General features: G+C 40.5%; 1 protein-coding gene across 1 annotated transcript in view; it reads right to left on the reverse strand.

Moving 5' to 3' along the window:
- Nucleotides 1-430: 430 nt before the first annotated feature.
- The window catches only part of LOC6650132 (protein toll), a 32,088-nt gene continuing 18,071 nt past the window's right edge, over nt 431-14,447 (reverse strand). The window contains exons 3-4 of the mRNA XM_002072668.4: nt 4,419-5,687; nt 431-3,657 (exon numbers count right to left, since the gene is read on the reverse strand). Coding sequence (XP_002072704.1) covers nt 1,587-3,657; nt 4,419-5,635 — 3,288 coding nt within the window. The 5' untranslated portion in view covers nt 5,636-5,687 and the 3' untranslated portion in view covers nt 431-1,586. The remainder of the gene's footprint in view (nt 3,658-4,418; nt 5,688-14,447) is intronic.

A 14,447-nucleotide genomic window follows, 5' to 3' on the forward strand; every position in this document is an offset into this window, starting at 1 on the left:
TATATTAAAGTCGGCGAAACGACTTACTTACTTCATTGATCTCTCGAGTTGGTTCTATTTTACAACACTGGAGTTAAATTGGTTATTGGTAAAATTCCTCAGTTGTACTTGCCAAAATTTGTCAGATTTTTATACCCTAGCAAAGGGTAACTTCGTTATTTTTTGAGTTATTGTTGTTGAAATTTAATATTAGTGAGTTTATTTCACCTATAAACGACTGTGCCAAATTTGATCCAGATTGGCTGAATATATCATATTGCTCCCATAGGAACGATCGGTGGAAAACAGCGACTTTGACCAATAAGTTAAGTCAAAGATAGCCTCAGCCCTCTGGTCTATATTTAAGAATATTATCCTGGTCAATCCGGATGGTAAACTTGTGACAGATTTTCATCAGTATCAGTGATAAAATTAAGGCATTTGTTTCGACTTCGATTTTTTAAAATATATTTTATTTACGTTTTAGATTCAATTATCTTTACTAATATGTATAATGAAATGAGTGTGTTTTTGTGTCTGAATTAACTTGTAGGTACCTTAGGCATTACATATCAGAGACTTTCCTAGAACTTATGCTATTTAATGGTTTAGATCGCGCTAGTTTATTACATTTACGTATTCCATATGAATATTGCATACAAATTTGATAGATGAAGGTCTGATCTGGTCTGTTTAATAATAATGATCTCAATGCTCTTGATAAGCGTATAGCGTCATTATGAATAATATAACCGAATGTTTGCGTATATTTTGCTGATAATTATATATATATATATATATATATGTATATATATATATGTATATATATATATAGTATGTATATAGTATGATATTTGCATAGCGTGTGTGTCAGAGAGTGAAAAAGAGAACATGGATATTTGTATTCAGCTTATGTACAGTTGTCATGACCTGTGCATTTTTCATTACTTACTTATTCTAAGTGATTTTTCTGTTTTCTCTTACATACATACATACATACAAAGTGGTGTGGGGTATTTGGGGGTGGGTGGGGAATCTCTTTTTAGTTCACAATTACATTCAGATTACGGTCAGAGTTATAGACTACTATTTGGATAAGTCATATTGTGTGATTAAGTAAATAATGTAAAAATAAATCTGAACCCAAAAAAAAGAAAATGAAATGAAAATTAAAATGAATTCGAATTGCAATTTGGGAGATTCGTGCATCAGGTAAAAAAATGCCTTCAATTCAAAACCTAAAACTAAATCTTACAATTTTAATTTATTATACAAATAATCACTAAATATTTGAGATTTTAAGGTCAGCGCAGTGTCTAAAAGCTAAAAGCTTACAAATAACACTTAACAGACTCTCGCATTGTCGTATCGTCTCGTCTCGTCAACAAAGGCCACATGAAAGATTGAAAATTGAAATTTTCCTCAATTAAAACTAAATAGGCGAGAGAGAATTTAAGTTGATCGAAGCGCTGGCATGAAAATCAATCGGCTGATGGGTGGAGATGCGCCCAGGTCCGGGATTTGGGGCTGGCTTCATTTCAGACTGCTCAATGGAACAGAAGCTCGTCATCGGGCTCGAACTGAAATAGCTCTGCCTTCTCCCAATCCTATACATCGCTCTGTTTGGCATTCGTGTTAATGATGAAAGCTCCATTGATGTGGCCATTGCCATTGGCCTTGCCATTGGGCGCATATAGGCTATTCGTCAGGCCATTCTTGCCGTTGGCAATCATGATGGCAGTGTGCGGAGTGCCGCCATTTAGCTGAGCCACTAACGGATTCTTAGTGGCCTCCGCCGGCGGTGTGGTCAGTGGCGGTGTAACTGGCGATGGTTTGATCAGTTCCAACTTGTCATCGGTGGAGCCCTTTAAAGCGGACTTTACCAACGCCCCGTTGCCCATATTTGCCAGGGGATTGCGATGAGGCAGAGCGTAGCGCAATTTGTCCCAGAACCATGGATCTCCCCACTTCAGGTATGTGTTCATTTTGAGATAGGCCTTCAGCTCTTCGTCTAGTTTTTCGGTGTCACCGATGTCCGAGTAGATAATCACAATGATCCGAGCTCGTCCCTCGTTTAGCGCTGATCTGTGAGCCGCCCGGAACTCCATGCGAGCCCATTCCGACTCAATGAAATTCTGACTCAGCACAATGATGGTTCGCCGGGAATCTGCCACAGAACGCACTATGTTCTCGGGTATAAAGCCACCGACCAGCCAATCGCGTTCGTGCACACACAGCTGAAACTTCTGGGGTCCGTGCTCCAGCTGGGGCACCAAGTACTGCTCAATGAAACTCTGATCTTTGTGCGAGTACGAGATGAAGGCATCGAATTTCTTATCCCTGTCCAGCTCCTCCTCAGTGACAAACCACATGCACAAATTGTGGGCATATAGCCAAATCTTGATCTCTATCTGGTATTTGTAGTACAGAGCAGCGGTAATACCCGCTAGGAAACCAGTCAAGGCGATAACCACTGCGAGAGCAATCCAAAGTCCCTTGGGCTGTGGGCAAATATCGTTCACCACAAGATCCTCCATGCGTGTGGGAACTTCTGCATCCATGCAATAGATGTCCCGACGATCCGCAATCGTTTCGAAGTTGTTCTGCATGAAGAGCAACAGCGGCTTGGCCGAGCAGTTGCACACCCAAGGATTCTGTGAGAGTTTCAGGGAATGCCGAGACAATGTGTGATTGAAGAAGCCCAAGACAAGTGGGTCGAGTCCCTGCAAGCTGTTTCGGCTCACATCTAGGTAATGCAGATTGAGCGGCAAATGGCCCAACGACAGCTGAGTGATATTGTTTCCAGAGAGATGAAGACTGGTCACATTCTCGTAGCCAGGCGAAGTAGCTGACGGCAGTCTAAGCAGTGTGTTGTTCTCCATATGTAATTCCATGAGATGCAGATTGGAGGGCAGGATGGGCAGTTTGGGCACCTTGGTTAGATTGCCATTGGAGCAATTGACGATGAGCGAGTGGTCGATGGTTCGCACGAGGCAATCACAGCCACGCGGGCACACACGTTCGCTGGGATCTTCCGATTTATCGAATGAGCAGTACAGTTCCCGTGGATCGACAAATCGCACCGGTCGATCCACCAACGCACTGGGCTCACTGCAGCTCAGTTGGTCAGTCAGTAGCTCCAGCTTCTTGGCATAGCTAGGATCAATCTCACCTCTGACCAGCTGGATGAATCGTTGAGCTACGCAGTCGCACACCAGCGGATTCCGATTTAGATCCACGCGGACAAAACTCTTCGATGGGGTTGCATCCAAAAACTCATAGAAATTAATGCTTCTGATTTTATTGTGGGTCATATTTATGAAGACATCGTGCTGGGACAGGAACTGAAGATCTTCGTAGTCCAGTGAACTGAGATTGTTGTAGCTTAAGTCCAACTTCCGCAGCTTAACTAAACTGTACTTCCAATCGCCATAGATAAACATTATGGAATTGTTGCGCAAATTGAGAGTCTGGAGATGCTGCAAGTGGCTAAATGGGGACCCGATCCCTGTTTGGAACTCTCTATCCAGCAACGGTTGTTGCAGGTCAATGTGATTGTGCTCCAGGTTGAGTTCCCTCAACTGTGTTGTAGCATCAAATGCACGATTATTAATCGTTCGCAAATGATTCCGACTTAGACTGAGTGTCTCCAGATTCGTCAGTTGTCCAAATATATCCCTATGAAGGAGAAAAATTAAATTTGTTGGAATTAATGAATTGCAACACAATTGCATGAAACAAAAAAAAAATATCAAAGAAGCTAACTTCGCCTGTGCCATAATATTTTTACATGTTCCAAACTCTTTGTCAGTATCATCAATTCAACAATGCACAGACAAAACCTTCCAAAAATCATTTCCATTTCTTTTTCTTCTTCTTCCTGCATGCTGCATGCTGCGATTGGCACGCATACACATACAGTTTACGTAGTGTTGCGTCTGTGTGTGTATGCGTGTGCTTAGCTGCTCTGTGGATTTCAAGCAATGACGTAGTAGAGCCGATTTATATTGACTGTAACTTGTGTTATATTTATCCGATCTGATTGAATTTTCGGGATCTGATGTTTTATAGCCAAAACTATCATATTAGTAAATTTCATGAGGATACTCCAATTTTTATGAGAAGGTTTCTTCTAGAGCTATATGATATAGTAGTCCGTTCTTGATAATTTTCATACTTGATCTGCTCCAGATAATAAAAAGCGCAGAAAAAAAATTTCAGCACGATAGCTCTTAAGATGGCGGCGTGAAGTTGACTTGCACAGACGGACGGACAGACGGACATGGCTATATCGACTCAGCTTCTCATGCTGTTCAAGAATATATATACTTTATGGGGTCGGAAACGTCTCCTTCTGTGCGTTACAAACATCTGACCAATTTTATAATACCCTCTGGAAGGGTATAATAAGGCAAAACGAATGCAGAAATTTAACTTACGCGCTTATCTCTGTGAGTAGATTGTCCGCAAGATTCAGATCCACTAGATTTTTGGTATTTGCAAAGATGGTATCCGGCAGATGGGTCAATTTGTTCTGACGCAAGTCCAGACTCAAGAGGTTGATCTGATGTTGCAGCAATTTGGCTGGTAGTGTGCTCAAGTTGTTATCCCTCAGGGTGATGTTTGTAATCTCGACGGAGTTTTCAAAGAGATCAGCGGAAACTGTTTCCAAATCACAGCGCACCAAAATGACTTTCAGTTCTGGCAGATTAGCAAAGAGTCGAGGTGGCAGAGTGGGCAGAGCCACGCGGTTGTTAAGCAACCGTACGTTCTTCAAGTGTCGATTATGTTCAAAGAGATTCTCGGGCAGAGATCGAAAACGATTGCCATTTAAATTTATTTCACTGAGATTGGTGAGCAGGGCAAAGACATCCGGCGGAAGTTGTTCAATACCATTGCCACTCAGGTCAACATCCGACACCGAGGAGACCCCTTCAAAGTCGTGCTTGCTGAGATTCCGCAGATGATTGCTCCACAGATTCAGGTGCTGCAACTTGTGCAGGCTGCGAAAAATGCCATGTGGCAGCTGCCTTATGCCATTGTTGCCCAACTCAAGGAACTCCAGACTCTCCAGATTGGCAAACAGCTGAGCAGGCAGCTCTACCACATTGACACGTAGATCTAGCCAATTGAGGTTACGCAGATCGCTAAGTAAGTCGAACGGGATGTGGGTTGAAAGACGCGAAGTGATGCGCAGTCGCTTCAGATTCTGCAGATGATCCAAGTGCTTTCGTGTGAGATTCACTCCGAGGTTGTTGCTCTCGAAAATCAGCATTTTGGGTGTGGGAATGCCCAAGTGATTCAAAATCCCTGATATGGGCGTGTGTCCGGGTAGAGGGCATCTCTGAATTTGGACACTGTCTATGTTGCCAATCCGAAGCTCTGGCAACTGCTTGTACTCAGAGTGATTGCTGAAAAAGCACTCGATCTGGACATTGGACGTTCGTTGCTTCGTCAGCTTGAATGTGGGATTGTAGATATTGGCCGGGCAGTAAATCTCATACTCGGACATCGATGGCTGGCACTGGCAGGAAGAACCGGAACTTAACTCATTGCATTCGTCGCGTCCAAAGTCCGCTTTGCTCGTTGGCCAGTGGCTCATCTGTTGCACCACCAGCACCAGAAGCAGCCTAGAAGCCGCATTCAGTCGACGCATAATGCAAGATGCGATGAAAAACTCAGAAGATAGGTCCTAATTATTCTAGAAGCTAAAACGAAACCGAAGCAAGGATAATAATTAACAAACATGAAAATGTAACTTGAACTTCTTCTCTCTCTCTCTCTCTCTTCTTTTCTTTCTCTTTGCCATTAATTAGACAAACAATGTGAAAATTCGGTGGCACATTTGTCATTATCATAATGAGAATGAAATAACAGAAATATGTGTTAATGTAATGGCAAAAACCTTTCGGCGGTGACTTAATTAATAGGGGCAAAAATATTTGGTTTTCGCTTGTCATATGCGACTTACTAGTAGCCAGCCGCTAATTAATTACTATCTCACTCAGTACGCCTTTGTGGAAAATATCAGAAAAGTTGATTAAACGAAATTCAGTAAATGTTTCGAATAAGGTTGGAAAATGCTTTGGTTTTCAATGTATGTAATTTAAATTAAATATGAAAAGTGTTGCATTCAATGGGTGTCCTGAAACCATATCCTTCTCCTTGCTCCTTGTCCCTAACCCTTTCTGTCTTTATTCCTGTGTGCGTTGCACTCTTTGTTTTTCTCTCTCCCTCCCTCTCTCTCTCTTTCTCTCTGGGTGTGTGTGCCGCAAAAGCAATGTTGCATTTCATGGTTGGCTCACCTTGTAACCACGCCTGGCTCTGCACTCCACTCCATTTGCCTCCCCTCTTCAATGTGGCGTAATTACGGTCAGAGTGTACCTACATAGGTAAGTATATAAAATTTTGTAAAATGTTGTTCCTCTTTGTTGCCGTTGCTTTGCCATCTTCATCGTAGTCATCATCATCTCCATGTGGGCAATGGGCACTTTACGGGCTTTGTGCATTTAATGAATTTGTCATGCACTCGACTGCTGAATAATGCCAGATTTTGTTTTTTGTTGTTGCTGCTTTTATCGTACAGCAGCAACAATACCAACACCAACAGCAACAACAACAACATCTGCTACTTGAGCAACAGTAAGGACTTCTCTCTAAAGTTGACAATTTAATTGTGCCCATTACGAACATTTTGAAAGGAATTCAATTAAAAGTTTTTTCGGCTCTTGTCACTTCCCGCTCAAAAATACAGAAGAAGAAAAATATCGTCCTTTTTCGTTGCATTTCCTGTCAGAGACTTAAATTGAGTTTTTGATAAGGCAATTTAATTATGTCCGTGGCATAATTCAATTCACAAAATTTTGATGACTTCATCATAAGCATTCAATTGACTTGTCATGGGCCGGACTATTAATTAGGGTCAGAAATCAATCTCAATTCCATTTTAATAGAAGGTCCAAATTCAAAATTCATTTGAAACGCCAAAAGCCAGTGCAAATGCAATTCAATTGAATACATGTGTTTAAATAACTGATACTTGTTTAAATTAAAGCAATAATCTTCTTAAGCGATTTCAATTGAAATTCCACACTTGGCAATTGGGAATAGTTTGCAAACGGGTTAAAGTTAAAGCAAACTCTCAAGGCATTAAACTGTTTACCAATCGCATCTTCTTCATCAGCATCATCATTCCAAGCCAGCAAGTTGGCCAAATCCAATCTCAACACCTGTGTGTGTTTAGGTATGTGTGTGTGTGTGTGTATACACATTTATAGCCAAGTCGATGGGTGTTTCAAATTGTTTCCCTGTGGCATTTAAATTTCCTTATCTAAACAAAGACAAGCAAAGAAGTAGATGGAGTCAAACCCATGCCCACATTCAGTTTCACTGCTCGAGAGCAGCAAGAACCGGAGTAGCAGCAGAATCAGGCAAGAGTCCACAGAGTAAGAGTAGGTACGAGCTAAGTTGCCAAGATTTTAAACATTTATATTCACTTAAGAAAATTACTTTTCGCTTTTATGCCACGCTGGCCGTGTAAATATCCTGCAACGAGCTGGAACCTATCCCATTTCTGTTCTGTTCCGTTCTGTTCAGTTCCTTTCTGTTTTGTTTCGTTTTGTTTATGCAATCTAATCTGGGAAGCGAAAAATGTTTATTTTTATTCGTAAGGGTGTTGACAACTTTTGCTTGATGGGCAATGACCCAGGGGCCACGGCCCAGAGGCAGGAGGTTTTGCTGTAGCAAAAGTGCTGTATCCCTTGGCCAAAGTATCATTCAATTGCTTGGCAGACGGTGAGATTCCGTTCATTTGGCTCTACTTTTCTGAATTACTATTAATTCATTTATGCATAAAGCATAATATTAATTAAAAATGTGGAATAGTCCTAAGTAATTGCTCTTGTTCTACAATATCGAACCGTTTTTAAAAATTGTACTAACAATATTATTATTTAAATTAATATTACAGATTTATCAAAATATGATTTGTATAGAAGAAATTTTTGAAATTAAAATTATGAATAAATACTTTTAGGTAAGCTTTCAGAGGGTTAGTTTGCATTTATTCTATTTATTCTGTCCAGAAATATACTTCAGTTGATTTCTCGGTACTCATCAGTTATGAGAAATCTCCATGTTTTAATGTTCAACTTAAGTCATTAGGCCGAATTTTCCATAAATATTTGTGTTGACTTTTAGAAAACTATTATCCTTAAAACGTTTATATTTCTGACAGTGGCTAATGCCAATGACAAACAAAAAAAAAAGGAAAAGAAATTTTAGTTGAGAAAAAAGGTGATATCTCATAATTGTAGTGGGATCAAAATGCTCTATGGAATTATCCTTAAGTTGTCAGGCGGTTAGTGATTTTATATATGTATTAGTGAGCCAAAGCAAGGTCCTTAACTTTACAACAATTTGACAGAGAAGAGCGGGAGCAATGGATGGGTTCTTTAATTTAAAGAGTTTGTCGAGTTGCTTTGACTTTGGCGTACTGCGCACTAATTTGTGTTCAATGTCTGTTTTAATTAGATGCCGCCTTGGCTGTTAATAAAGGTTAGAAAAGTTTTGTACCAAGGCTCAGATTTTTCACACATTCACCTACACACCTAGACACACACACAGGCATTCCATTTGAGTGCGCATTTTTGCACTCACTTGGTTGTCGGCGTTGGCTTTGCCACTTCTCGTTCTCCCGTTACCTTAACCGGTATGTAACGGTACTAAATTCATTAGGCACACTAAATTACAACCGCAGGCATATGGAGACGAAGGGCAAACATTGTTCGACTGGCAAGGAGTTCATGCTGGGATGTTGGTGTTGCTGTTGTTACCTTTTCGCTTTTTATGTGCCCCATACAAAGTCTTGCAAGTGTTCGGCTACATATGTATATATGTACATATGTATGTCTTAGCTGTGTGGATGCGTGCGAGTGTATTTGTGTGTGTCAGGCATTTAATTTTAATAGTCATGCCACCCGCAGCGCGCCTTCAGAAAATTGGCTTTCGGATGCCTGCGGTGCGTTTTATTACTGCAACAACAGCAAGCAAGCTATTTAATCTTAAAATTCACATCTGGATTAAGGCGAATGCCAAGAGCAACAACGAAAATACTTTATTTTAATAGCTTTGACACATTCTGCAGTTGCTTCAGCCGACGAGCACTTTAAATGAAAACTTTTAACCCAAAAAAGTATGCTATGGCTCTCTCTCTCTCTGAGTTGGCAGTGCGTTTCTGGCACGCATCCATCAATCATCATGACTAATTACTACAATTTCTGTCAAGCATGAGTAAGACCTGAGGCAGGGCAGCGGTGCCAAGCAAGCAGAAATGGCAAAAGTGGAATTATTTCAAAATAACAACAAGAAGAAGTAAAAGAAATCTACAACTTGTTTAACAATTTCTTATTGAAAACTTACAACTGCTTGAGAAAACTTCTAACGCGCATGTGAAGTATTGAAACAACTAAGAACCAATCCCCTCACATCACCCTCGCCCCATACAAGCATAACATTTGACCAAGTGTATGTGTATGTTTGTGTGTTAGTGCTTTTACCCTGGGTTGTGGTTTTTTCTTCGCTTTTTATTGCGCTAGAAATGTTTTCATTTTCCTTCCCTTCCTATGTGTAGTATGTACTTGGGCGTCTGCCCAAAAGGATTGTGAAATACTCTGAAAACTTTCGTAAGTCCTTGTCCTCATGTTTTTGGTTCCTCAAATACACTCGTACAAACACACACAACAGGGATGGGGTGGGCTTTGGATGGGTGTGGTGCATACGGAGGAGGCAGCTGGTACCTTGTTTATATAGCCTGCAAAATGGACCAATATATTGACAAGTGAAGCTTTGAGTAAACAGCTGTGTTTCTTTTTCAAGTACCTCATGCTGATGTTGATTCAAATGAAAAGGCTACCAGGGCAGGGCAACCTGTTGTATCGTATTTAATATATGACAAAAAGTTGCCTCAGTGACTGGCGTTGTGTCTTTTACACGTCTTTATTTAAATTGTTCCTCAATTTGTTGTGTAAGATATGAAGCGTTTGACTTTTATTTTTGAAACATTTCGGGAAAAACAAATGAATTATCCTTAAAGAATATATAATCTGACAATGAGCCATAATAACGAAAATATTTTATGGTGTTTCAAATGAGAAACGATATAGATTTTTGGTTTTATAGGTCAAAAGTTAAGTTGATTTACCTTTAGGTGCTTAATCTAAAAACCTTGTGTAACTGAATGGGATAATATCTGAATGGCCAAAGTATATATAGCCTTATGTACTTTATTTTTTAACCTAAGGGTAGAAAACATTCTCTGGATTAAGTCATTTTGAAAATTTTTCTTTAAAAACCGGTGAACTGTCAGTGAAATGTCAAAGACCAACATGTCAAGCGAAGAGCAAAATTCCAAAGTAAATCAAAACTATGCTAGTTTTCGTTTTCATTTTTAAAACTTTATAACCTTATTAATTTAAATGAAAGATTTCAAATTTGAAATAGTAAAATATGAAACATAATCAGGATTGAATGATATTGCAATTTTAAGATTTTATCCACTTTCTGTACTAACAATAAGAAACGAATATCTAGAAGCAAGACTGGGATTTAGTATTGAACTATGTATATACGAACAGAGTTTAACAATAAGTTTCGATTATTACAATAAGTACATATAATATAAGTTATGTACTGGAATGTCATGATCAAATTCATTTTTGGCTTTGTTTCAACCGAAATAAAGAAGTAACTAACTGATGCTGATCAAACTATGTTTATACTCTTGATTTGGAAGGGCATTTAAATTACTCGAAGCTGCTTACGCTGTGACGCCTCAGCTCAAGTGCAAACCGCCGGCGGCTTGGCGAGGCGTTCAAGTGCAAAGCAAGAAAGAAGTTAAACTGGAGGAAGGGATGAAGGCAGAGGTGGGTTGGAGGTGACTAAGTATAGGTTGTATCAGTGCCGTGGCGTGAGTGGTGTGTGTGCCGTGTGGTTTGGTGTGGTGTGGTGTACGATGTGTTTGCTGCTTTCGAAAAGAAAAACTACAATTTGCAGTGGGGCTGGAACTGCAGCTGCTGCTCAACTTTCAGAGCGCAACTTCAAAGTCAACGACAAATCCATAAGATAGTCTCCCACTTCATTCATTACTCAGCTGCCTGCTAAATTTTTGCTAAAACTTCAAGTTGCTGAGCTAAGCAGATGAAACTAAACAACTAAAAAAATAAAAAGTTGTGCGCAAAAAAGGGGTTAAGACTTGATTTGCGTATGCCAAAGGCAAAGGCGAAGGGCCTCAAAGCCAGCGTATTGTTTGCTGAAAATAGAAAGGCATAGCCCAAAGTTGGAGACAAAGAGGTGGAGCTGGAGATGGAGAGATGCTGGTGGTAATGCTGCTCAGTGGCGTTGCCATGACGAAAGGAAACTTACCAAGTGAAAGGCTTTGTAATGTCATTTGTCTGTTAATCATGTTGTCGTCGTCTATAAGCATTTCGCTTCTTTTTTTTTATATTTTTTGCATCTGCTTTGCTAAAAGTTTTTGCATAATGCTCGCTTCGTGCCCAAGACAAATGCAAAAACTTGTTGAGTTCAGGCTTAAGTACATCAAGTCGTTGAGGAGAGAATTGGAATAGAAGGCAGCTCAACGGCGAGGAAAGGGGCTAGGCTGGTCTGGGCTGGGGGCAAGCATGCGTGTCGCATTCAAGTTTAATGGCCTGCCATTGTTGTACAGGTTGAGACTTTGCTACCGCAACGCGGTTAAGGCTGACCAGAATGGATGGAGAGCCCACAAAATGGGACTGCTCGACGGACTGACGTACGATGATGACTGAAAATCTTGTTTATCCAGGCCCAATCTCTCAAAAACCACCCGAAAGTAATTCAAATGGATATACTGTGGTCGACTTCGGCTGACTCACGCTGCCAGGCCCTCCTTCAAATCCTTGTGCTCGCTTAGTGCACATCCTGCTGTTGCCAGCGACTTGTTTGCCATCTCATCTGTGTTTAGTTTTGGTGGAAGCGCAAACATTTAACGCAAATTGATTTCCACTCGCAAGGTGATGATGTTTAAGCTCACAAGAAGCCACCAGGAGCCACCATCATCATCCCCAGGACGTGCATCGATGGATTTTAATTTACTGTCTGAGAAAATTTTCAAGTTTCTGCATATCTAAGGGTCTGGAGTTTACTTAAAGATATACTTGAGGAGGTAATCAAACTGGTATAAGTCTATTTAGTATTTATTAAATAGCTTTGGTCAAAGATATTTGCCTAAATATATGTATATGCTTTTTTCTCTTACTTAGATGTTGATGGTGGCAGCACCAGCAGCATCATCATCAATCTCTTGAGTTGAGTCCACTTTTCTACTTCTAACTTGTCATTTCCTTAAGCCAGAGAGCTCTGCACCAGCTGTTGCCAGTCGCCATCGTTTGCGTTTCGTGGAGCGGCCCACTGTCTCCGCTGCTCTACTCTGGTCTGCTGTGTTCTGCTTAACCAGCTAAGTAAATTTATCTGCAACTTCCACACACGCACAGTCCATCACATAAATAAACAACTGATGGCAGGCAGCAACACCACCAACAACCATCAGGAAAGGAATAGAAATAAAATAATAGACACTCTACTCCCAATCCAGACCCATGGCCCCCTCCTCAGTCACAGTCGTCGTTCAATTTAACCTTCTCGTTCTCGTCCCGTCAGCCAGCGGCATCGTAAATGAAAATGTCGTCTGTTGCACGTTTGCCTGCTGTGGCCGAGCCATTTATATAGCATTTTATTATGGCCAGCTCGCCTATTGGCACTCATATTGTAAATAATACAGCATAATAAGAGTGTGTATCCCCGCAATACAAGCCCACCCCACACACCCATCGCCCAGTCGCAGTTGGCCATCCAAAACGCCAACTTGGCCTGATTGCCAAGGGACGCACGCGCGTACACTTCAATTACCAGACAACAACAGTTGCATCAGTTGAGGCGCTCCCTCCACTGAGGAACTGACAGGGAATGGGAATGGGAGTGGGAGTGGGAATAGGACTGAGGCAGAGACAGGTTCTACAACTACTTAATTTTTTCGTTTTCACAGAAGTTCTCAGTCGCTCTTTTTCTCTCTGCATTTCTGTTTGTGTCTCTGGGCATTTTTATGCTTTCTTGATTTCTGTTGTCGCTTGTTATGTTTGCTTACCCAATGCGTCGACCACGGCCGAAGGCCCTCATAATTTGCGCTTTGTTTTCATATATATTGAAGATGCAGTTGAGTTTGATCCACCAAGCAGAACCACAACTAGAACCAGCACCTAAAGGAGAGCGTCTATTGTGCCGTTGCCCATCCTGTTTGAAATGTGAGTCACGTTTAAAGAGTTGTGCGTTCTTTGCTCTTTGTGGACCTTGAATGGTAAGCCCTGATCTCCCCCTTTGGCATTCAATGTGACTATGGCTGTGGCTACGGCTGTAACTCGTTTCCATTTATAGAGCTAATTGTGCACATTTTGTGCTTGTTATTTATAAACGCACACGAGTTTTGTTCTACTCATCCACTTATAAGAGCAGAGGATGGCAGTGAGTTCAATATGGTTGGCTAGCCATAGCTCTTAAATTTTGGGGTTGGGCTTGGAGCAGTTGATGTAAGGAATTACTATAATTTTTTGGCAGCAATTCCGTTGGCCATAATAATTAAGAGGCATTAGTGATTTTGGGTTGGCGCCAGTTGCTTCGTTGCGTCAGCCAAGTTGGCAAAACTTGCTCAACTCGAAGATATTCTACTTGGCCAGACGAGAAAACAAGCAAACTAAATAACAAATAAAAACTAAATATCAACTAAAGTGTGAGGCACTGGATAAATACACTGTGAGAATGCTTACAAATGTATTTGTTGTTTGTTGGCATAAAAAGTGTTTCCCATTTCGAATTTGCCTTATTTGATGGTAAATAGGGTTTAATATGGGAGTAAGGATTGGCTGATACGCCTTATCGAAATGTTCTATTGTGGCTTCTTCTGTTTCGACTGAGGTCAGACATTTGTCGAAAAACTAGACTCCTGCGGTTTATCAGTCTTATAGTTCTTGAAACTCTTACACGGAGGAATCAATATGACTTTTGGCTGTTACCCAAAGCAGAAAAAGGGCATTAAAACAAATTCTAATTCAAACATAAAACATGATAAGAATCCAACACATTTTTTTATCCAGAGATCTGGTAATTTTTTCAATCTTCAAGAATTTTGAATGATAAATACATATCTGTGTCATTTTGACTTTGGGATAACGTTGACCTGTGCTTTATATAATTCAATGATGAGAATGTCAAAAAAAGGATGTCAGCTGCCGTTGTCCATGTCAGAATCATTATATAGTAGTTGGTTGATTTAGACTGTCAGTTCTGGTTTATCCTCTTGAACTATTTATATCTCTTAAATCTTTTTAAATTCAGGATTTTCATGTAAGAACCTAAATGCTTTTGCAATTTCCTTCGGTCAT

The sequence above is a fragment of the Drosophila willistoni genome, chromosome 3R (genome assembly GCF_018902025.1).
Source record: "Drosophila willistoni isolate 14030-0811.24 chromosome 3R, UCI_dwil_1.1, whole genome shotgun sequence".
Classification (NCBI taxonomy): Eukaryota; Metazoa; Arthropoda; class Insecta; order Diptera; family Drosophilidae; genus Drosophila; species Drosophila willistoni.